The sequence below is a fragment of the Falco biarmicus genome, chromosome 3 (genome assembly GCF_023638135.1).
Source record: "Falco biarmicus isolate bFalBia1 chromosome 3, bFalBia1.pri, whole genome shotgun sequence".
Classification (NCBI taxonomy): domain Eukaryota; kingdom Metazoa; phylum Chordata; class Aves; order Falconiformes; family Falconidae; genus Falco; species Falco biarmicus.
In genome coordinates, this window is record NC_079290.1 from 90,864,671 (window position 1) to 90,889,554 (window position 24,884).

At 37.6% G+C, this 24,884-nt stretch overlaps 1 protein-coding gene across 1 annotated transcript; it reads right to left on the bottom strand.

The window, feature by feature from the left end:
* On the bottom strand, positions 1-24,884 carry KDSR (3-ketodihydrosphingosine reductase). The gene is made up of 10 exons (XM_056331401.1): positions 24,595-24,884; positions 17,079-17,168; positions 15,935-15,991; positions 12,157-12,222; positions 11,686-11,781; positions 10,440-10,631; positions 8,568-8,651; positions 5,757-5,840; positions 3,765-3,866; positions 1-3,407 (listed from the first exon to the last, which is right to left on the bottom strand). Exons 1-10 carry the CDS (start codon positions 24,700-24,702, stop codon positions 3,288-3,290), a joined length of 999 nt encoding a protein of 332 aa, XP_056187376.1. The 5' UTR covers positions 24,703-24,884; the 3' UTR covers positions 1-3,287.

Below are 24,884 nucleotides of genomic sequence, written 5' to 3' on the forward strand. Positions count from 1 at the left end.
TTGGTTGATTCTCCATTTATTTTGAGAAATATAAAATATGAAAACTAGTTTACATTTCTGGCACAAAAATGATGAAGCAATAAGCACAAAGTTTCTTTTTACAAATAATGCTATATATTTTTACCATTTAAAAGTGCCTAGTTTTTCACAGCAAATAAAGTTTATCTACCTATATTTTTTTCTTAGTAAAATATTAAATCTATTTAAATTGCACATGAACATCTTGGTGAAGTAAACTATATGTAAAGTTACAATAAATCCATAATTAAAGTGGATGGTCATTAGAAACTACATGGAATGGAAAAGACTATCAAAGCCTAAACTGAGTCTTAAAGATTGACCAAGAAAACAAGAGACAAGACACCAACTGATATGGCACAAGTGATTAAATTATCGACAATTTGACAAAAAGTAATAAAGCCTATCTGAAGTTCTTCACAGATCTAAATACACTGCTAAAACATTTCAACGCAGAGGTTTCATAACATTTAAACCGGCAAAATAGTTTTTCAGCTGCTAAACATTTTCCCACAAGATTATAAGGCATCTCCTTCACTTAATATTGGATCTTAAAATGAGTACATTGGTAGATAGAGAATGTGCATAAGAAAACAAATCTACACCAAACGTTGCTGTAGTTGACAAATTCACTATATTTTGACAATAAAACAGCTGAAAAGTTTATCAGTTAATTTTAACTGCATTAATTTGCAACAGCAGAAACTAGAACATTTTAAAAGATTATTCTTTACTTGTTCCTTCAAAACACTTGCCTTGTTCCAGTTTCCACAACTGCTGATGGGCTCAACCTACAGTTTTACTTGTCAATACAGACACTTATATGCAAAGTTAGGTGTGAACTGAAGTCTCTGCACATCAGGGCCACAACTTTCACCCAGGATTCTTATTCCACCTTCACAGATACTCGTGCTGAATCAGATCGGGAATTGCTTGGAGGACTCTTCAGTCAAGAAAGAGTGATTAGCGATCTAAGATGTCCAACCTGAAATATTTGAAGAGACCCAGCTGCCATAGTGTCTTGTATGTGCTCTGACCTTCTGGATTTTGTTTCCTCTATGCAAACTCTTTAACATTCCAAGTCGAAGATCCAAAAATTCAAGTATCCAAAGTCTTACTGGTTTTAAGTCCTGACCTTCAAGCTTGTGTTGATGTCATTTACATAAACATTTTTTAAATACTTTTTTTTTCCCCCCTCAAACTACAACATAACTGATTCACTCATTTTGGTAGCTTTTGTAGGTGGTCAAAGGAGTATTTGATTTGCATGAAAATAAGAATTAACGTAGACAATAGGGTCCAAATAGCATCGTTATGTTGCTTTAAGAAACATAGCAATGTTGGCAATGGATGTCTGATAAATGCTCCATTATGTCACTCACATTAAGCAGCACAGAACACACATATGCACACTAGATTTCTTTGCACTGAAGCCCAGCTGTTTAAAAATGCAGGAATACACTCTATTCTCAAAATTACTATTATATTATAGGCATGCACAACTTCACATCTAAACAAAATCAGGAAGCAGGACCTAAAACATAGGCTTTGTGAAGAACTCAACAATGCCTCAAGTTTGCAATCTAATTAAAGTCTAACCACTTAAAATGAGTGCCAATGTGATTCTCCCCAATAAATGTTTGTAAACCAGGTTTCAAAGCAAGTTTAGTCTATGTGAAGAGAATTTGAAAAGTAATCAACTGAATTCAGAAAGGGAAAAAAACCCTCAGTAAATTACATTTTAAAGATTTTTCCAGTTAACCACCTATTATTTTTCATTTCAGTTTAATTGAATGCTTCTTAAATAGATGCAGAGAGTATCTTAACAAGAGCAATCCATTTTGCCTATTTTGTTGAGACGTACTACTTGCAAGGAAGTGAAAGTGTCCAGTTTTACAAGTAATTTTAAATTCAGATTGACTGAAAATGGAAATTATGACATTGAAAACACAGCACTTCTAACAAACACAAAATATGCAGCTTTTCGGAAAAAAAAAAAGCAGCTCACAAGGCACTTGCTATAGTGGTCCATTAAATAAACAGTATATATAGTGCACCCTTAAAACATCATTGTTATGCATCAAGCTTTTTCAGTGTTAAGATTTATTAGAAACAACCACTGGGTTTGTGTATTCTGAAGCAGTTACTGAGCAGCCTTGTTTCATATAATGTAAATGAAACAAATTAGAAGTGGGGCATAGAAGGAGAGTATTTTAAATAAATTTCTTGTCATGTTAAAGTCTTTCCATGTAGTCATAAAATTAAGCGTGGAATATCATTCTGACACACTCCCCTCTCCCTCATGACCCCTACACGCCCCAAAAAGCTACATTCCTGCTACTGGAAGAGCCTGGCATTTTAATTACAATTGATTCATCATCGACTACTGGTTTGGCTCATCGTTTGCAGCTTTGAAAAATAATGTGCATAACAGCAGCAATACGCTACTTTCCTTTTCAGAGCAAAAACTGGCAGATAAAGTAAGTGTCTGTAAAAATTGTACATCATTTCAATGGCTTAAAATGCTGAAAGTCTTAATCAACACACTTGATACTGGTTTGATTTTTTTTTTTGTTGTTCACAATGTACTTCAAAGGCCAGAAGAGCTACAGACCCAATCACATCTCTCAGCATTTCTCTGTGGGAATGGGTTCTTCATCTCCCTTTAGAAAGTATGCACATATTAAATCATACTTTTTAATTACTCCCAAACTGAGAAAGCTTGGATCATACAAATCTATCTGCCATCTTAAGGTTTCCACAATTACATGTTGGACAGAACCATGAAAGCTGTCATTGACAGAAGGATCTGTAGACTGGCCAAAGGAAAAGTTAACATTCTAAATTAAAAAGTCCCAAAACATTAGCAAAAGGTACCAGCTTGTTCAGGGGACTTCAATCTACTTCAGCCCAGCCTGTCGTGGTACTTACTTTATCCATAAGCACCAAAGTGAGAAAACTTAAAGCATTTGTCCAGAATTACCGCACATAGTCCATTCTCAAATTCTACTCTGCAGATCACTTACAAGTTCCCCAAATTCTCTCCAACTCAAATCATCAGAAAAAGAATCTAATCCTCATTCACACTTTTGCATAGTTTGGCATTTTCTGGAGTTGTACTTTGTTTTCTTTCATAGCTTTTGAGGGGACTCATCTGTCACATACGCAAGTACTTCCAATCTAAATCCTTCAGGAGAAAAACTGAGTCCCACTTAAGCAGCAAGCTGTCCAGGACTGTTTGACATTCTTCTTTCAAGTCAAAGTAAAGATTACTCAGTTTTATCTGCATTTTCAGATTTTTCCCTTTGCATCATGCAGCGACGAACTATGCTGTCAAAACTTCCTAGGTAAAATAGGCCAACAATGCGAAAAATGCCCATGCAAACAACCTGGAAACAGAGAGAAACATCTTTCAATTCATTTAAGATCCCAGATCGCAGCATATTATTTACTCATGAAATAAAGAACAGTTCCAGGCATGTATGTTATATTATCTCAAGAAAAGGAACTCATGAAAAACAGAACCACCACGTAACAGTTCAGGACTGAGTAGCAGGTAGTAATCTTAGCTTTCCCATCAACTTGCTGCTTCAGCTTGGAAATCCTACTTCAGTTTCCTAAACCCAAGTCTATACAATATTACCAGCCATTTGATGAAGAAATAATCAAAGTCTGCACGATGCTCTACATTTTAAAGTATTTGAAACTGTAAGAAATTGCGACTACAGGGCCTTCCCAAATCTTACCTGCTGAAGACCTTCAGTAATAGAAGTGACTGGTGACATTCCACTTGTCAATATTGATAGCATGTAACCATCTGATCCAACTGAGCTGTTGAAGTTCCCTTGCTGGATAGAAGGAAAACAGTGATTAAGAAAAGAAAAAAGTAATTCACCCAGCTGTGGCAAACCCTAACATGTCTTATTTCAACAGCTATTCTTGACAAACATAGCTGATGTCACTAACAACAAATATTTTTACGTAAAAAAATACTAAGACAATAAGAAATCAAAATATCCAACAATATTTTGTGCTATATAGCAACATTCCAAAAGGCATTCACTTAAAAATGGACAAGGAAGGTAATCTCTCGTTACAGAGAGGTGTGCTAAATTACTGCAGAGTTCTTTACAAGATAGAAAGGCTCCAAATTCCCTCTTGAAGCATGCTTACTGATGCAGAAAATACATGATGGTCTCCCCATCTCTAAATATATTTCAGAGACAGAATTACACCCTAACTCTGTCAGATCAACCATCTCTACTATAATTGTAGAATAAAATTCTGCTTGCCTTTTGTTAAAATCAGTTTGCTATCACATGAGATTTGGCAGAGGGGTGTATTTTGAGTGCTAGGTAACAGGTCCTCCATCTTCGTCAAGGATTTTTAACTTGCCCTCCTCCAAACCATGAGATGAACAGCCTGCTCCTGCTAAGCAATTCAGCTGGCAGAAGAGGGGGAACAGACACCATGAAAAAGTTGCTTGTTTGGTTGGGTTTTGATCACCCATCAGGAAAACTGCAGCTCTAAAGCTCTGAGTCCCAAGGCTTCTCCTGGTTGCTTCCATCAGACTTTATGCTGGAAAACTAGACTTTCTGAAGCACTGCAGGACTAAATCTGTGTGGAATGCAGAAGCGAAAGGAAAAGGTGGTGTTCCTAAATCAGTGTTAGGAGTGAATCTATGCAAAGCAGTAGAGGATATGAGATTTGTTTATTTCCCAACACACACCTGAGAGGACTGCAAGTTCCTACAGTACAGAGCTACCTTTTAATTTCTATTTTAGTCTCTCAGCTGATGGCTTGAGTGCACAAAGATCAAGTCTGAACAAATATATCATCCGAAGTGCTGGAAAGCATAGTGTAGAAATACCAGATGATTAAGATTAGAGAGGAGATTAGTCTTCCTTAAGCACTAAACAGAATAGTATGTCAGATAGTACTTGCTTTTAAAACTCACTACCCCAAAACCAGACATCATTTTGTGTTTGTGCTGTGTTTGTGAAAATATTGTAAAAACTTCATAACTGAACACCTGGTATAGATGTAAATCATGTTGAAGATTACAAGTATTTGGAACTGCAAAATAATTACAGATTTTAGGGTTTGATTGCTGTGCTTTATGAACATGAAATTTCATGTTGGTTTCCATACTGAGGTGCTTTATTAAGCATGTAAGCATTCCACTGCACAAAACATTAAAAAAAAAAGTCCTCAGAAAGGCAATACACCTTTAACCACTAAGAGCAGCATTTTATGTATTTTAATCACTCATAAATGACATACTTAAAGACATTAAAAGCCAAAAAGGCTAGACGCCATTTACTGTAAAATTATTTTTATATGAACTCATCTTCAAGAAAAATAAGATAAGTCTAATGAGCTTTTGAGGTTAGACAAATGGTATTTGATACATAAAAAGTCAATCGAGTTTAGTGCTTTAAAGTCAGTCATAATACGTTTTTGAGACATTGCGTCATACTGATACATCATTTTGTTCTGTCTAATGTACAACTTCAGATAAATTTTAGTTCCAAGAGATTGTATAAAATAATTTGTGGGCACAACGGCAAAAGAATAAACAAAATACCTCCTGTTCAAACTAACCAGCAAAGAGCACTGTTTCCTGTAAATTGATTTTGCATTTAGTTTAGACATTATTTTGCACTCTTAAACAAGCATTACATGGCAATCCTCGTCTCTCCAACAGAGAATATAGTTTAAAAAGATAGTTTACTTACTATAGCATCTTTGACTATAACTCTGGCGACTTGTTCTGCTTGGCAAACAGATGAGGTCTCAGAAATTAGCTTCGTCTCTAAGGGCTTTAGTAGAAAAACACCAATATAAGTTTGACTAACACCACACAGGAAAGAAATATATGAAGGTCAGATTTTGGGTTTGGGTCTTTTGTCGTGGATGACATCTCTGTTAGCAAGTGGTATCATACTGTCACCTAAAACATCCAATTAAAGAAAGGTAAAAGCACCTTCAATTAAAGAAAGGAAATGCCAACTTTTCCTCGAGTCGTACTCTTTTTTTTTTTGTAGTTTATTACTACTAAAATAAGGTTTTTTTCCACAAGCATTTTATTTTGAGTAGAAGTTATCAAAATGCTTAAGCTGTCTCAACACCTGTATTAGTTCATATATGTTTTTTGCCAGAAATGAAGAGAGGCCTGAAATACTAAGATCCTACAAAACAATTTTTTGTTGGATTTTTTTCTTTATTTTTCAAACTCCACACACTGGTTTCCACCAAAATCCCTCATTGCATTTTTATTTTTTTGTGTTTTAGAGCATTTATGCCACTTTACCTCACTAGAAGCAAGCAATTATGGCAGTTACTTTAGCAATCAGAATTTCTTTTACAAAAAAACCCCAAACAAATTAGTCAAGTATATATATCAGGTACAAAAAATGCTCAAACAAATGGAAAAATTATGCTTTAATGTATTTAGAAGCATGTTTGCCATTCATGACCCTTTAACAAATAAAGAAGTGACAGAACTAACTGCACAGCAAGCTTTTTAAATGCTCAATATGTTAAAAGAGATGGTTCTGTTCACGAAAAAACCCGCAGCATTACATTAGGGAGAAAAAGGACTTGGTTGCAAGTCAGCTTGCAATAGCTAATTCAGTTACATTAAACAACAAAATTTAACTGATGCGTTCAAGCCTAGTCAAATACTGGGACTAGTTTAATTCTTAGATTAATACTTCAAAAACACTCTTCTAGGGAACAGCTCAGCAACTACAGGTTTTTCTCTCATTATCAATCCAAAGTACTAGAGAAATAGGCCTATTTCCAAGCACCTGTAGAATTAGGAATCCTGATTTTGCTGACCAGGCTCACTGAAAAATTTTGTTTAAGTTTGTGTATTTGGGGGCAGGGCATGGGATGGAATCAGTCTTTGCTAGCAGGACTGACATACAAACACCTTTTACATGCTTTACTACAGTGATACGGCTTATGTATATCAGATTTCCATTTCATAACTCGTATGTACTTTTGAGCCTAGTGGCCAGTATCAACCAAATCTGAAAGAGATACAGGGGTGTCAACAGTAATTAAAATACTATGTCTGGGAAAAAAATTAGCAGCTGTTCAGGAGCTAAAGTTAATGACGTGTTAAGGAAAAAGCAAGCAGAAATCAGCCACTAAACATTTGATCTGACTAGCCAGAAACACAGGAAAGCTGTATCCTAGTAGTTCCTGACATTTTCTTTTGCTATATTCAATGATTACAGAGAAAAACAGCCTAGTCCTAATGAGATGCAAACTACAGACAGGTCTTCTAAACTAAGAAGTATTAAATAAATACAACAATAATAAATGAGTATCTGAACTGTCAGAGCAATGCAATACTGCAGATTTACGGTGTGCTACCATGATAGGAGCAAGTCACCCAAAGACTTTATGTATGCTAAAACAAAGCCTGTCTTTGCTTAAACAACATCTTTTTGACAACTAAGAAAAATCTCACAGATTCTCTTTTAAAGAGGAATCTTACACGAACAGTGCATTTTGCTGGCGACTTTATTTCCCCCTGAAATAGGCTACTCCAATGGAATAAAATCCCAGAGAATATGCAAGCTACACAAGTATCTGCACAAGTCTAATCCTGGCACTTAATGTGGATGTGTGGGAGTATACAGAATACACAGAATATCTCTTATCAAGAACTGATGAAATAAGAATTGTGTTATACAATCCCTACTGATTCCTACACAAGAGGTGAAAGACAAAATGGAATTCAACCCCAATTTCCTATTATACATGGTGGGTCATTTTGAAAAGGCTGATCTCCTTAGATATCAGGTTTCTAGTTCACCGTATGCAAATGAGAAGTAAGACACATTTTTTTCCGGTTACCTGATACTTCAGTCTGAACAAGGGGCCCGAATGTAGGTTTTGGAATTATACTTCATGTGTATGGACATGTCAAATGAAGAGAGGTGACTAAATTTCTGAAGGTCAAAACTTTCACTTTTAAGGTAAGCCAAACAAAAAAGGCTTACTGCTGACACATCCCTCCAGAAAGTGATACTGTCATTTGCACTACAAACAACACAAGAATTTCCTTCCTACTTTAATACTAGACAATAGCCACTATATATTGTTTGCAGATTTCAACGAAAGAACTGTGGTTTATTTTGATCTGTCACATCTATCAGAACAACTACATAATAAAAGATGCAAAATAGGAATATTATTTTTGGCTCATTAAGCTTTGATAGCAAAACAAATAGTGGTTTTACAGTTTACCATTCCACAAGCGTATTTCAGTTGTGTACAGAAACACTTTGCAGTGTTTCAGATATTGAAGGTAGCTAGTTCTTCCATTTAAAGCCAGAATAATAAATAGCTTGTAGGATAATTCTGTGTAGTTTGAGTAGTTAAGTTGATAAAATCAAAGCATTTGGAAGTACTTAGAATCTTAATATGCACTAATTGCAAAAGTACTGTGGAACTGAATGAAATCTGAAATGCATTGCTTACTACCAAGCGAAGCTTTAAAAACATTACAGTATTAATGAAGGAAAACTTACCTTTGTTTTACTTTCTTCTGCAAAGCCAGGTGTGTCAGTATCTGGAGGATAGGCCACCGTTATGTAGATATTATAAGGTTTTACCTGTATTTCACAAAAGTAAGCGTTATCTTAATATTGACAGCTTTTACATGTCCCTCAGTATCATTAATTTCTCTTGTACCAAAGAAATATGGCAAGTATGAATTTAAACTGCTTCTAGTGTTAAGTATTCAGTACTTGCAAGACTCTGCTTTGTCAAACGAGAAAGCAAAGCAGCAAAGATTTTAAAAAGATGGTTGTGTTGTTTTGTTTAACAATACCTAAAAACTTTGCATTTTATGTAAAGTATTTTATGAATCTAAGTGGTTTTTAAGACATTTAGGAGGAATATGGAAGCAGTTTAGCTCTATAGTTTTACCAATTTCAGTTTTAAAAGACTACTAAACCATTGCCAAACACCAGTACCCAACAGTCATAAACACAAGGCCAAAAAGGCTTTCACTAGCATGCTTTTTTTGTTGTTGTTGATGTCAACATATTTTAACTCCTGGACAAATATGAGAAAAAACAAGGAAAACGTAAAATTCAAATTAGATATTTTTAAGAGGTATATTCAAGTCACAAGGCTTTTCAACCCATGGTATAAACTTGCAAGGGGTCAGAGTCGAAGGAGACAAAAGAATAAGTAGAAAATGTGAGGAAAAATGGAAGGTCTCATGTCAAGCATTGCATTTAGTTATGTATTTGTATGTATGTGTCAAAAATTACATCATTTACTGCACCACTATTCAGAAACTACTACAATGCAAATCTGTACTCCATGACAAATAAAGAAGCTTTTAATGAAAATATTCAGAGGGCTAAAATGAAGCAAAGTGTTGTAAAGCACTACACATTTTTATTTATATTACAAAACATTCTATATTGAAAACACTTACTTAAATGCCACATCACAGGTCCATAAACACCCTATTTTTAGTTTTGAGTAATTCAGTCTTCACAAAAATATCTGTCACCAGTCTGAAGAAAGACCCTGCAGTCACATTATTCCATTTGCCAGGCCAGAAGCGATTAGAGACAGTTTTACCCCACATTCTTATCCTGATCAAGGCATACAACTACACTGAACCGTACAGGGTAACAACAGGGACTATGCAAGGATCTAGAACCAAACACAGACACTTAATATATGTTAGTTAAGTGTTTAACATTATTAACAGAAGAATAATGCAAGTAATTTCCAATTCAACTTTACCTGTCTTACTACAATGTACTTACAAAGCTCATTCCATTGAATAATGAAAACAGTGTGTTTGGGGCTTTAGTCTTGATCTAAACAAAAGCTTAGATCATTGCACTATAAAAAGCTCATGTAAACCAAGATCTGGAAGAGTGAACTACTGTCAGTACAATTTTTTTTGTGGACAATCCTCAAATTCTAGCTTGCAAGTTTTACTGTTTCATATGGTTTACATACCACTTACCATGGCCTCGCAAATAAGCTGGGAATCAGTGGCCTGCCCTTCATGCATCCATGGGATCTTCAATATCATTCTGCACTTATAGCCTTAAAAAACACTTTTACTCAAAAGACTCAAAATCCAAGTCCTTTTAGTTAAAATAAATGATTAGAAAAAAATATCTGCACACATGGTCATCTTCAGTTCTAGGAACAGATTCAATCTATTCCCTCTTATGCAACTGAAATCAGCTTAGTTTCTGCAGCCCCATGCAGAGCAATAGGATTGTATGGCTGCCAAAAAAAGGGCCAACATAGCACACAGATATCAGCAGTGCTGCACAAGACAAAAAGAGAACTATTTAAATAAAAATGTGCTGTGCTACTATTTCTGTTTACCATCAAAAAGACTTCAATTATTGCACACATACCTCCATTTGCAGGGCTTCAGCCAACCCTCGAAGAGCAAATTTTGTCGGTGAATAAGCTGTATAACCAAACAGGCCTAATTGCCCAGCCTGAGATGATACAAACACAATTCTTCCCATTCTTCGTTCCTTCATGGTAGCGATTACTGCTCGACTTGGGTAAACACTACCCAGATAATTGACGGCCATTAATCTCTGTGCAAATGATATCAACATGATATTTGAGCCACAGATTCAGAATCCTCATCTGTTTGGTATTATTTATAAAAAAATTCCTATTTCAGTCTGCTCTAAAAATGAAGTTCACTAGATCTGTAGTTCTATCAGCTGACAAAAGAAACAATTGTTTTATTTTCTACAGCTTCATAAACTGTTTTATAGCTAAAAATCTCACTTCAAGCCAAAAGAAATCCAGTCTATCTACAAGTCTAAAAAGCATCCAGGATACTGATAATACTGAACCATATGGCCTTCAAGGAAAAAAAATTAACCTAAACAGTGTCCAGGAAGCAATTCCTTTATGCATGATGTATGAAAACATAGCAAAATTAAAGTTTAAAGAGCTTTCTAAAACAGGAAAAATTCCAAATATTTATTAATTTCAAAGATTTTAATCTTTGGCAGGAAAAGGGGAAGTCTTTAATTTCACTCTCTAGAAGACCTAAAACACAACTGAGCCTATACAAACAACAGAATGAATTTATTATAAAATTATGGCTATTTAGTATTTTCAGATGATTCAATATTATCTGTGACGACTGGAGCCTGAGAGCTGTGGGCATAATGTAACCATAATACAGGGGTTTGGGTTTTGAGGGTATTTTTTTATTTTTTTCATCAGAGCAATAGTCTGAAGCTACAAACAATCTGTGCACCTCTGAACTGAACACTCCTAACAGTCAACTTTTTCAACAGGTTAAAAATATGCAAAAATCTTCACCAGAAAAAAAATAAATGAGACCATGTGAAACTCTGTGCCTTTCCTAGTGCATTAAACCATAAAAATACATGCCAGGCTTCTTTGCTACCTTGAGGACCAGAATTCACTGTTCTGACGCATTCATGGACTGAGAGGTGAGAAATTAGAGGCAATCTTCACAAATTTAAAGATACATTCTAATTCTGACAGTGACCACAAATCAAGTATATCACTATTCATACAAAGTCTGCAGAGACACAGGAATGCAATCTAATTGTCAGAATGGCTGAATAAGAAATCATCATAAAATAAAAAAGTATGGTAACTCACTTCAAAAGAATTCACTTCAATATCCTCAAATTTTCCTGTAACTGATGTTCCCGCACAGTTTACAAGCATATCAACTGGTCCCAGCTTCTCCTGAGCCTGGAAGAGTAGACAGAGGTTAAGATGTTATTTAGCAGGAAAAAAAACTTCCTGTAGTCTTGACGTACATCATCATTGTAAAAAATTATTTCTATTAGAAAGAGAGTCATAGAAACATTTAGGTTGCAAAAGACCTTTGTGATCATCAAATCCAATAGTTAACATAGGACTGCCAAGCCCATCACCGAACCATGTACCCAAGTACCACATCTACGTGTATTTTAAACACCTCCACGGATGTTTTAAAAAGCCTCCTGGGCAGCCTGTTCCAATGCTTGACAGCCCTTTCAGTGAAGGAATTTTTCCTAAAAAAAGCAATATGTCACACACAGATAAGCTTCTTAACATACACACATAAATCAGTTACTTCCTCACCTGTTTTAGAACATTCTCCACCTGCTCGTAGTCTTTAGATACATCAACAGATATACACAGTACAACCTAGAAAAGGAAAGTGGAAGAGTACTTTTACAGCACAGTAAGTCCTGTAACTGTTGACTCCGAGCCTTTCAAAATGAAACAAAACCCAATGACATATCTTTCCCAGAAAAAGTAGCAATCTTTTTGACATGACAGTTTGCACTTCTCCCACACTGGTGAAAGCAATCCCTGCTCTCTCCTAGCTCCTCCCCCTCACACACACACATATTCTAGTATAATAAAGATTGTAGTAGGAACAAAAGAGTATTTCAGGATCTTCAAAGCAGCTACTCATGTGCAAAATATGATTTCTACTTTACTATGCTAAGACACACTACAACACGTTATTTACATAAAGCTTAGGAAAAACTATTCTAAAGCAGCCAAAATTCCACAGTGCTACATTTAACTTTCAGCAGCACTAAACAAGCCAAACCATTTGTGTAGCTTAGGCTCATCTTTAAGAAAACACATTTTTTGCCATGTCATAGAAAGGCATGGTTGCACAGTGTTGCTCTGAAACTGCAGTATCAGCGCTAGAAAAAAAAACTTTCCCCAAATTTATAAAGTGTTAAAAACCTTTTAACGTTAGTACTAGCAATGCACGCTACCCACTATTGTCATAAATTATTTTTTAAAGAATAGTAGTAAATCTAGTTGCATACTGTTTAATTGAGACATGTCAAGGACAAAATAAAATAAAAATTCTGTGAGAAACTGACTAGTTGCAGTGACATAAATATCTGAAAAGTGAAGTAATGTGCATATATTTACTTCTTGTCTGTAAACCAGAGATTATGGCTTTTAGTTTGAAAGACACAGAAAAGTTAAAATAAGCATTGGGGGGGGGGGGGGTGGGGAGGAAGAGACACCAGAAACCAGATGACAGTGATATCTAAGTTTTGTTGAAGCTGAAAGTTAGGCCCTGCTCTTCTTGAAAGTTACCGATTACTTTCAGCAAGACAGTTGCAGAATCCACGTTCTGAAGTAACTTCTGACCAAAAGAAGCACTGCCTTTGAGTTACCACTTGCAAACTGTAAGATCACTACAAACTCCAGCTTGCCCAGGTATTGACAAATAAGCTACCCTCTCTGCTAAGCAAGCAGTAGAGATTCGGGGCAATTCACCCTCTTGAAAGGAAAAGCACTCATATCACAATAAAAGGAGGGACTCCTGTATTCTTGTTCCAATTTTTATACTTTGTTACTTTGGTCAATTCATTTAAACTCAGTTTGAGGTGAAATAAAAGTCATCACCAGTTTGTAGCAAGCATCATCATGACCAGTTGTCATGGAGCACGTGGACACATGCACAAAAAAAAAAGCTTACCACAGTGTAACTAACTGCTTTGGCAGCTAGTTATTTGTCAGCTCTGCCTCTGGTCAGACTGCAACACTTCTTAGTTGCATGAACAGAAGCTGCTCACCATTCCTGTACAGCAGGTTGGCTATTCCTGCCTCCTAGGCCTCCTAGCATCATGTGTAGTTGGACATCAGAGTAAACTTGTGGCACAAGTTATTGGTGGCTCAGCATGCACCTCCCCTTAGGGCATTTATTACATTTTGGAAATGCGTCTTTTATGTAAGTTTAGAACAAAATACCAGTTGAAAAAAAACCAACATTAATTTATTACCTGGACGACTCTGCAAGATCAGTGATGACATTACAAAAAAATAAAACCACAGTTCTGTATCAGAATTGGAGCAGTTGGTTAATTATCAGATTGCATAGATAAAGTTACTCACACTGTGAACAACACACTCAGGAACTACCATGGGTTTTATTGACTACTATCACATTACACAATTCACCTCTCTGCTTCTATTACATTTGCTTTCTTCTGCTATAATATACTGATTATCTTCACTCCAAAGCATGCAGTACAGATCCACATTTAGGACACAGAAAACACTGCCAGAAATAGTCTGTTCCTCATCTCTCATTCTAAATATTTATGGTGTTGGATCATTAATAAAGCTTTCACAATAAAAGACCAATTCAACTCCTAGTGAAGTAACTGGGAATATTCTATATTAGGAAAGGGATTAAAAAAAATATTGCAAAAGACCTCTAAGGGCAAGGATTTTGTTCCACTACATACCTATAAAGACTGCATTGTCAGCACTCTAAAATCATATGCAAATGTTTAGTGCAAACACTAAAGTGTACATAGATGACAGACCCTGGTGTCAATGCAACCTGGTTTTGTGTACGTATGCAAGAGCTGAATAGCAACAGCATATGTGCTATTTTCCTCTGCCTCTTAGCTCGACATCTAGTAAACATAACAGTCTCTGTGTACGCGATCAGTGTCAGGCATCTTTCTCTACACTTTCAGCAATCCTTTCGTATAGCTTCTCTTGGTTCAGCTACCCTTGCTTCCCAGCTTCTTATCTGCCATTCCACTGTGAGCTCTGCTCTTCTCAGTTCTGTTCTTTGCATTTAGATCAGGCAGGCTTCCCTGCAACCTTGTCTACAACCGAACAATAGCTACAGAAGAGCCAGCCTATCATTCCCACTGCTTATGTTTAACATGGCTGGAAGTCTAAAGCTGCTTCTGCAAAAGCAGTCCTTTCCAGTCCACACTGGAGCTTGCTTGGAGATTTTAACTGAAACTCTTATGAACATGCACCAAGTAATATTCTTTTTAAAAGTTCACATTTATCAAGCTTGGACAGATTTTAGCAAGAACATCCTGACACAGTGTTTGACAAGGGATTAACTTTAATGCTAAGCTTGGGAAACTACTAGAACAGCTAAAAGAAAATGGTTATTGGGATTTATTTATTTATTTAAATGGGAAAAATACAGTTTCTCCTCACCTCAAATGGCTTAGGCTTTCAAATAAAATTCATCTGAGTAAGGCAGCATGCATAGAAAAAAAAAAGTCAGCTTGAGCCATTTGACAAAAATATAAGGAAGTGATGACAGAACTTAAACTTATAAATGAAGGCATTAAGAAAATTTTGTATCAGCTAGTACTAACGTTATTGCCTCCAAATATTTGGCTTTTTCCATTGCTTCTTTTCAACAGAATATCCGATTCATCAACTCAAATCCCTTTACACAGACAAATAAATGGCTTGTATTTGTAATCATGAAAGTAACAAAAAACTTCTGGAATACAAGGAAGAAGTCAAAGATGTTAACGGTCTCAATTTTACTTACAATTTTAACAGTCCCTACTGTTTCCCTTCTCCCTTTGGATTATTAGTTCCGAAAAAAAAAAAATTTCAGCATTGCATTTTGACATTGCATATTTTGAAAATAGCAAGCTTAACTATTTTAAACTAGTATCTCCTTCAAGTTCTAAAACAGTGCTCGTTAGTGAACTAAACCTGGAAACAAGTATTTTAACTTCTTTCTCAAAGCAATCACTGTATTTATGAACTGAAAAAAGAGAAGAACCAAAATCTCTTCAAATCCCCTTCATCTTCAAGAATACAAATGCTTATTGAGTGACAGCAAATTGCAGCTATCCCCAAATGCATACTTCACCTACAGCTGAATCAATCTTTTTCTCTAAGAAAAGCAGGCTAATGCACTAGCTAGGCAACATAAAATGTAGCAGAGTTCAGCACATCTCATGTAAGCAGATCGGTATTTTTGAGTTCAGATATTGAGTCCTCACTCATTTTTGTCAAACAGCTTTGCTTTAAAGATAGGACTACTGCACTGTGTTGTAGTGACTATCTTGAAACACACAACAGCCACTGTTCGGAGTGATCTTACCTGCTTGTCATTAACAGAATACTTTTCTATTTCCTTCTTTGTCTGCAACAGCTTGTTCTGAAATGGATACAAGAACAGCTAAAGCATTGTACTTGTCAGAGCAATATTAGTCTTCAGTATTTCAATAAGGCTTAAAAACATTCCCTAAAGCCCTAAAAAGTTATCCTCAACTAGTTATAACACTTCACCACTGTCATTTTGCAGATTTATGACTATATGATGAAAACATGAACTCCCATCAAGCTACCAGAACTTGCTTACCTGCTTTTCAATTAATCTTCTAAAGCCAGTAATGACTTCTAGAATATATTTAATGCTTTTGTTTCATACAAATACACATAGCACCTAAAACTGCAGGTATTAATTTTTCTCCTGTATTTTGATTCTATTTTACATTTATATAATACTCAAACTATTCTGAACAACAATCTATCATAGAATTATCATAAAAATTAAACTAAAATTCATACTCGCTTTCAAGAAAAACTGCATTAATTCTGGTTGTATTCAAGGTTATGTTAAGAAAGGAAATGTATCAAGTGTAAGTAAATTATCAAAAGACAGCTGGGACTGAGGGCCTACACCAAAAAGTTAAGTGCTTTTATTTCCTGAATAAATGTTCTTTCTCTATGAATAAAATAACAATGCTTTATGAAAACAGAGTCATTCCAACTAAATTCTGAATACATCAGTTAAAAAAACCCGGAAGCAACATTTTTTCCTCTAAAGCTGTCTTGATGAACAGTTTTTCACTAATTAAAAAAGGTATGATATAGTGATGATTAGACAGCAAAATATTCTATGAATTTTAAGAATTGTCTTTAATCCCCCAGTTGTCACTTACTATAGGGAAATTCTAGTTTTTCCTTCTTTTGCCTTATGCCACAGATCTAGACAGTGAAATAATGAATGCCATTAGCAGAAGTGATAGCACTGGCAGTTTTAAGGCAAGCTAATCATAGATGCCACGCTGTGCTACACTCCTTAAATAGGCAGTCACCTCTGCTATCCAAATGCATTAATTTGAGATTCCCATAAAATATTAACTCATATTTTCTTCAGTGTATATCAATTAAAAAAATTATTCCCCACCTATACAGATTTTGTGAGTAGAGTTTAGCCGGTAAAAATAACATATACTTACCTCATCCCTTGCAATCAGTGTTATGAAAGCACCTTGCTTATAACATTCAATAGCAATACATTTTCCAATTCCACTGGAGCCTCCAGTTACCTAAAAGTTATTTGAAAATGGCAGTTAGTCCACTATTCATCCCTTCTCCCATACGGTAAAGTGTCAGATCAAATGAAAATTCTAAAAATATACTGAGATTGAAATATTACCCAATGAGGTATGCATACAGAAGATAAATTAAAGTGAGTTTACTTATTGAGTATGAATGAAAAATAAGATCTCAATAGATTGCTAAGTGTTGTGTTTCTACCCCAAAGCCAGTTTTACCTCAGTGGTATTTTTTGCTTATTTCTTACATCAGGCATATTTAGACCCACACCCCCAAATGGGCTCTCTCACATGCTTTTGAATAAGTTCTGTATGTTATTTCTAAAGGCAGAAGTAGGTAGAAGTTTGAAATCACTATTAACATTAGCCATAATAATACAATTACATACTGCCCCTCCATACCTGGTCACAGGAAAAAGTATTTGTAACATTAAAAATTGTAGATTGCCTGCTGAAGATACCATCACATAAACACGAACAGAAAATAGCTTTTTTCTTATTAAAAAAAATAAATTAATTCAACAGTTAGCCCTCTGTAGAGTATTTCTTAGTCCCCCAGTCTGGATGTTGAACTGTCCTTGCCATCCTGCAATTCCAGTTTTGTGGGAATGCCAGCACCTAAACTTCCATTATCTTTTCTTCTTCCTCTAAACTGTAACACTGCGTAGTCTTATACGCAAACACAAAATTAGTAATTTGTCTATAGACAAATGCAGGGTGATGTCTACAGCCCTGCATCGTATGTTGCAGGAGGATACACTGCTAAATGATACTAATATACAGGTTAAAGCAACCTAATACCTCTCACTACCCTCCATAAACCTACTTATGAACTCCATGTGGAACAGATGTAGATGACAATCCTGACCTCTTTTTGACTAAAATGTCTGCCTGACACTGCCTTTAGGTGACTTGTTCATTTAAGGCCAGTCTCAGCCTCCATGTGCCTTTGGTTCTTCAACACTGTTGTCTTCCTTATATACCCAAATTATTTGAATTTTCTTTTAACAGCACATTAAGAGGCTATAATTGAGAAAAATATTGTATTGAAATGCCTAGAAGCATTTATTGTAAAAAACTCCTGTTCATGAAATAAGTTCTGAAATACAGAATTCCTAATAATTGGGAAAAGAACTGATTCAAATGGCTCTGGAAACGGTCATTTGTTGTTCTTTATCAAAATCTTTCAAATGACTCCTGAGAAAGTACAGTATCACCTTAATTTTAAATACAAGAAAATGGAGGCATTGAACTAATCAGCAAAAGAGCAAAGATCCCTGGTGTCTAACTACATACCCTATCAAAAGCCTTGTGTGGTCTCCTCATCTGCCAATGCCTCAGTGTTGTTTTCAGAGATGCATTATTCTAAAAATTCTTTCCGCTGTTGGAGATCATAAAGTCAGAAGTACATTCCCACGAACACTAAACTGTTCCTTCATACGAGTACTTTACCCTAAGTCAAATAATCTCAGCAAACAGAAGATTTTTCAACACGGTCCACGGTTTCTGACTGGTTTGTCTGCAGTCACAAACGGGCCAAGAATGGGTGTAACATTTACAAAGACTAATTTCAGCTCTTTAGGCTTCCTCTATTATTAGAGACAGCTGCTTCAGATTAGCTTCTAACTGACTCTCTCTGCAAGATTAAGCTTCACACTACGCTAACCTTTGATGCTAACTCCAAGATGCACGTCCTGTTCTAGAAACGTGAAACCTGGTCTGTAGTTTTCTGAACCAAGGATGACTGCTTTCAAAGTAAATTAAGTCTGTAAGAGTGCAAGTGTTAGTTAATAATTTGGGACCATAGCAGAACCTCAGATTAATTTAATGTTTCATGATGGAAAGTAGTTAAAGAGTTTTAGCGTATTTGCAAAATAGCTTGTAAGACTGCAGTACACCTCTGAAAAGATTAAAAGATTCAGTTTGATACATTCAGGCAGACCTCAGTTCCACAGCACTCGTGAGCTGCTTCTACAGATTTTCAACAGCAGCAGGTACACCAGCACACGAAGTGATCAACATGCATGGAAGACAGCTTCAATTCCAGTTTTTGGCGTAGCACTAACAGCTGACTACTACCTGCACAAACTGCTGAGTATCATGAACAGGTCAACTAAACCACTGCTTCAGGAATTCTTTGAAGGTGAAGGTACTGCCATCAAGCCTCTGGCTTGTCAGACAACGCTAATGTTCATTTCAGAAAGATAAAGTCTGAAGTCATGCAAGAAATGGGAAAAGGAAGTTTTTATTCACAGTCACACCCTAGAACACTGGATAGGGCTCATGTCAGATAGGTCAATGACAAAAGGCCACTTAAATTAGCTGGGAACTTCATTCAATATTTAGGTGGGAAACTGTTACTTGTATGTTGAAAGTTGTTACTAATATGCACATCTTTCAGGAACATTCACAATGAATGCTAATGTAACTGAAAAAAAAAAAATCCCTAACACTAGTGGAAACTTGTGCTTTGTGCTACAACAAAGTCAGCCCAAGAAATCTATGAAGTCTGTTCGGTTGGTAAATTGCTAAAATAGATACTCAGAATTATAGGAAGAGTACACATCTACTCCAACAAACAAGGTGCTATGTCAGTTACTTACCCCTGCAGCCAGTAGTTCTACAACGCTACTGCATTTCATTAGTTCCAGACATCTAAATTGCTATTGATCCCATTTTCAAATTTCACTATAACCCAGCCTCAGAGGAGTGAGCAAAAATAAAAATTTGGTCACAGCAATTCAAAACACAGACTAATTTCTTGAGAGGGAGACACAATTAAATCCTAGTATTAATTCAGATGTTTGGAATGCAGCACTACCAGCCCTTGAGCAGTGTTATTGAGCTGTTTCTGTGTTTGAGAACAGGTACCAAATCAGCTATTCCAAGAAGGGTCTGGCTCCAACTTCTCAAGCTATGATCCCTGACAACAGGACTCACCTTCTAAGGATCACAGGGTTTATTTCCCTCTTGATAAATCGAAATGTTGGGGTGAAGTACAAAGAATTGCTGTGTTTGACTTTCAAATTTGAGATACTGGAAATTCCATTTAATTGATGAGACAGTTCAACTTAAATTAACAGAACTGTCATCAGGAATGATCAAAATCAAGACTTGATAACGTATTTCCAACAGCGCTTGTTAACTTTCACTTAGCACTGGATGCAAACTGGCTTCATGCTTTTAGGCAGTACTGTGACAGAAGGTATTAAGTTCCACCAAAACAGAACATCCCTGTGATCTGCTCTAAGTGGTTCTGATCCAAACCACAGATCTTATCACTCCCAACACAAGAGATACAATGCAAGACACCAAGACTGGCTGCCCTTTTACGTTGACCAGTTACCAAACTGGGCTTTGGGCTCTGCACAGAAGTGGTGAAACTACTTCTAGACTAGAGATGACCCCTAGGCATGTGGATTTGGCATGATCATCCTGAACTATGTACAAGCAAAAGGCTCTTTTCAATCTGAATGGGAGATAGTCCCAAGCAAAGAACATCTTGACATTTACTGTCATTGTTAATCCACAAACTTTGATAAACTGTGATCTCTGGGGACGAGGCCAGGGGCAGAAATTTCAACTTGGTTTCAGAAAGATTAAGGCTGAAACAAGGTGGGGGCAGGAGTAGCAGCACTGGTATTTCAGCAAACACAGTTTCTAAACATCACTGATGAAATTTACAGAAGGCTGCTCTTGCCCTGACATCTTAAGTTTTTGTTGCATTCTGCTCCATCAAGCCAGGTACCTTTGTAAAGAAATAAGAGCAGAGAGAACCTGTGTAGGGCAGGTGTAACAACCCTGACAAAGGGCAGTTAAATGTGACAGATGTGAGCATGATGCATATGAAGCAGCGATGACTGCCTTATCCTGTTTTCATTTTCCTGTCTACTACTACAACCACCTACCAAAATAGTAGCATACTCTTATAGGTGATGTGTGCTAGTATACAGCCTGAGACTCAAAGGGAGAGTTAAAGCCAATGGCAAAATAAAAGATGTATAAAATAGTCTCCCATATTTCTAAGCATGAAGATGCTTCTTGTGCTGAGCAGCAGCTCTACACCACAGAAATAACTGTTATAGCCTTTACTTGACAACACTTTCCTAGTCATGCTGGAAACAAAGCAAGTAGTATTACACATCTAAAAACGATTTTGCTTTAAATAAGCTAAACCTGATGGTTGAGCCAATTTGATAGCAGGGAATTTTTTTTTTAATTTAATGGTGTTCACTGGGATCACTGAAACAGAGCAGATAAGGGGGGGAACCCCACAAGATTAGACCATTAGTAATTTGGAGTTCTGTGGATGTCCACTCTGAGTAACAGTCCTATTCTTTTCTAAGAAAAGGAGACTTATGATCATGATTCCTCCAGAAAGCATGCCTTGCTTAACACTGCAAGTGCTTTCATCATGCAAATGCCTCTGGGAAAGGACAGAGAGGAAAACCCCACAAATTTCTATCCCAAAAAGCAGCCAGAGTTACTTAGCCATAACTCAAACATCTAGTAACTGTAACTTCAGGAGTGAAGAGAAATACTATTTTATGAAGGATTAAAAATGAACAAATACTGACTTAAATTGAAAATTCAGTAACTGGTATGTAACAGCCTCTGAAGTTGCTCAATGACGTTCCTTCAGAAATGTAACAAGTATTTTCATGATACTTTCAACAGGCCCCCAGGAAGAAGAGTTTCTACATGACTGATGACTTCTGCTTCAGAAAAGCAATCTATTCAAGTATATCTTGAAAAATTGTATTTACTGTGCAATGGTAACCACTTGCCCTTTTGAGAGGGCTTAGCCAGCTATATAAGCCATTTGCAGGTCTTTATTCTCTTATTCTTTATTTCAAGGTTGAGTTTCACTGAGGCCTGACAAAGATTATTAAATGTTAATCTAGTCTTATCTGAACCAAGTCATAAGCTAAAAAGAATTTCCATATGCAGAATGCTTAAACAGATTTTGATATTTTTCTGTGAGAAGACTTCAATGAAGTTGCTAGATAATGTTATGGTCCTTAAATATTTTCATCAAGTCTCTCAGCCATTTCAGTAGCAGAGAACATTTACTCCCAGTGTATGATACAAGAATTTACACACACAACATGGAAAACCTCCCTGAACAAAATTTCTGTTTTACAGTACCAGGATCCAATATTTCTTCCTTAAGTATTACACTAGAAAATTTAAAATCCAAATGTACAAGTGTCCAGTGTTATTAACAGCATCTACAAATCTTAGAACTGGTGAACTCTGAAACAACTGCTCCGTTATTTCCTTAGTTTGAATGAACACTTTAAGTGAAAATAAACAAATAGTCTGCCAGTGGTGACACCAATAGAACTCTGCCTGCAGACTTTGATTTGTATCATCAAGTTAAATGTATCTAGAGCCTTTTCCTTCACCAGTACATTAATATAGTTACTTCTCTAGCTAGACTCCTAATTTTATAAGGCTTGCAGGAATACTGTTCTTGAGACTTACACTTCTACCAAAAAGCTCAAACCACTAATATAATTAGCAGTAGTGGTTATAAGGAGGTTTCCCCAGCAAAAATATTCTCATCATTTTCTTTGTGAACTTTAACTGAACCATTCTTAGTAGAAGAACCAGCACAGTAGCTTTCAAAGAATTTAATCACATAAAGCACAGACAAAACTTGGGAAAATAACAAAATAGATATAAAAACCAGCAAAATTTTAGAATAAAATCCATTAAACTTTTTTATTGTTTGATATTCTATTTCTGCATAAAAGTCACAGAAGGCCCTCAAGTCTGCTTCGCCTTTGCTTCTATAGAGTATTGAACGGTTCCTAAAATCCTACGGAAGGGTTCTTTCTTAATAACCATTACTTCCTTGGGAAGAGCCAAAACCAAAGAACCTTAATACAGGCTCGAACACACCTCACACAGTATATGATGCTGTAAAGCCAGTTACAGCATCTAAGTAACACCTATTGCATAAAGCAACTTGTGAATACTGTTGCAACTTGGACAGGTCTTAAATTATTCTGGGGACAGCTCTATCCTCCAAATAGGTAAAAAAACCAAAGCACCCGAAAAAAGTCACCAGAGAGTATTGGGGAAAAAAAAGAAACTTAGAGTAGCTGTAAATTCACTTGGCACCTTAAAAGGTCTAATTTCTGTATTAGCCCAAACTCCCACTCTTAACAAAGAGCACCTACAAGTGCTACTCACCTCTTAAAGGCAAATTTAACCAGATAGTAAACTATAGCTTCTCTGCATTGAACATACCTTAGGGTATAAGCTAAGTTAAAAAGCTGGTTCTAGGACCTTGATTTTTCCAACCACTTAACTCATTTGCTTTCATGCATCCAAATTCACTACTTTGTAATCCACCTGAAAGCACATGGGTATTGCTCCCCTTCCCCCCCAAATTCTATGGTACTACTCACAGACTGTTTCAAGGTTACTGTTCTTCTGAAGACTTCCTTCTAAAGACTTACTTCCACCATCCTGACTACAGTCAAAATATTGCTCGTAGACATCAATACCTATGCACTTAAAGAGGAAAAGGTGCATGAGTGTCACCTGACCATTCCCTTTACATTAGTCTTCCCATTTCCTCACATCTAACCTGCTTTTTAGACCCATGAAACCATAGCTTTTGCCTTTTGTTTATGAGCACCCATACCACTTAAATACCGTAAGAGATGCAAAAAGAAAACAAACCTCAAGGTAAACAGAAACCCTGAGAATACAAAAGGAATGCCTCAAAAAGTCAACATTAAGACTGAAGACGGTTTGCGTTTCTGGTGACTCAGATCGCCTGAAGCCAATCGAGATAGACAGCGGTTGTCAGAGTCATCGCTACAGCCCATTTCCTTATCCCTGGGACTTGCGGCTCTCACATTTCGGTAGCTTGGGGTGCTACAGCGAGCTGCCCAGCCTCCCTGCAACCAGCGGGCGCCCCTAACGCCGCACCGCCCCAGGGGGGGCCCTGCCCCCAGCCCCTCTCCGGCTGCCGCCGAACCGCACCCTGCAGGCGCCCACCGCCCGCCCGCTCCGCCTCAGCGCCCCCTTCCCTTCCCTTCCCCGCCGCTCACGGGATCGGGAAGCTTCCTCCGCTCCCCCCCGCTGCAGCGCGGCCTTCCCGGCGGGGGCGCCTCAGGCCGCCGTACCCCCGGCTGCCAGCGGGACGCTCCTTCGCACAGCGCTGCGCGCCCACCCCGGCGGGAGCGGCCCCCCTCCCTGCCGGCCCAACGGACACACCGGCCGAGCGCGGCTCGCGTGGAACCCACCCCCCGCCAGCACGGCCGGGAAGGCGCAGAGGCCGAGCGGCGGCGGCCCGGCACCAGCTCGCTCTCCCGGCACGGGGCAGGCGGGGCCGGCGAGGGGCGCCCCTGGCTCGCACAGCGCGGCCCCCCCCGCCCCGCCGGGGCGCCTCACTCACCACGACGTGAGCGCCGGGCAGCTTGAGAGGCTTGGGGCTGATGAGCGGCGACACCATGTAGAGGAGGAGGACGAAGGCCACGATGAATGCGACTGCCAGGAGCAGCATGGCTCGGGTTGCGCTCACGGAGAACGGCCGCGGCGAGCAGGGGGCGAAGCCCCTCAGGAGGTGCTGTTGGTGGTAGCGGCGGCAGCTGCTGCTGCGGGGAGGGGGCGCCGACCGCGGCCCGGCGCAGCAACCGCCCGCCTGCGCCGCGGCACCTGGCGGGAGGGGAAAGGCGCTGCCGCGGG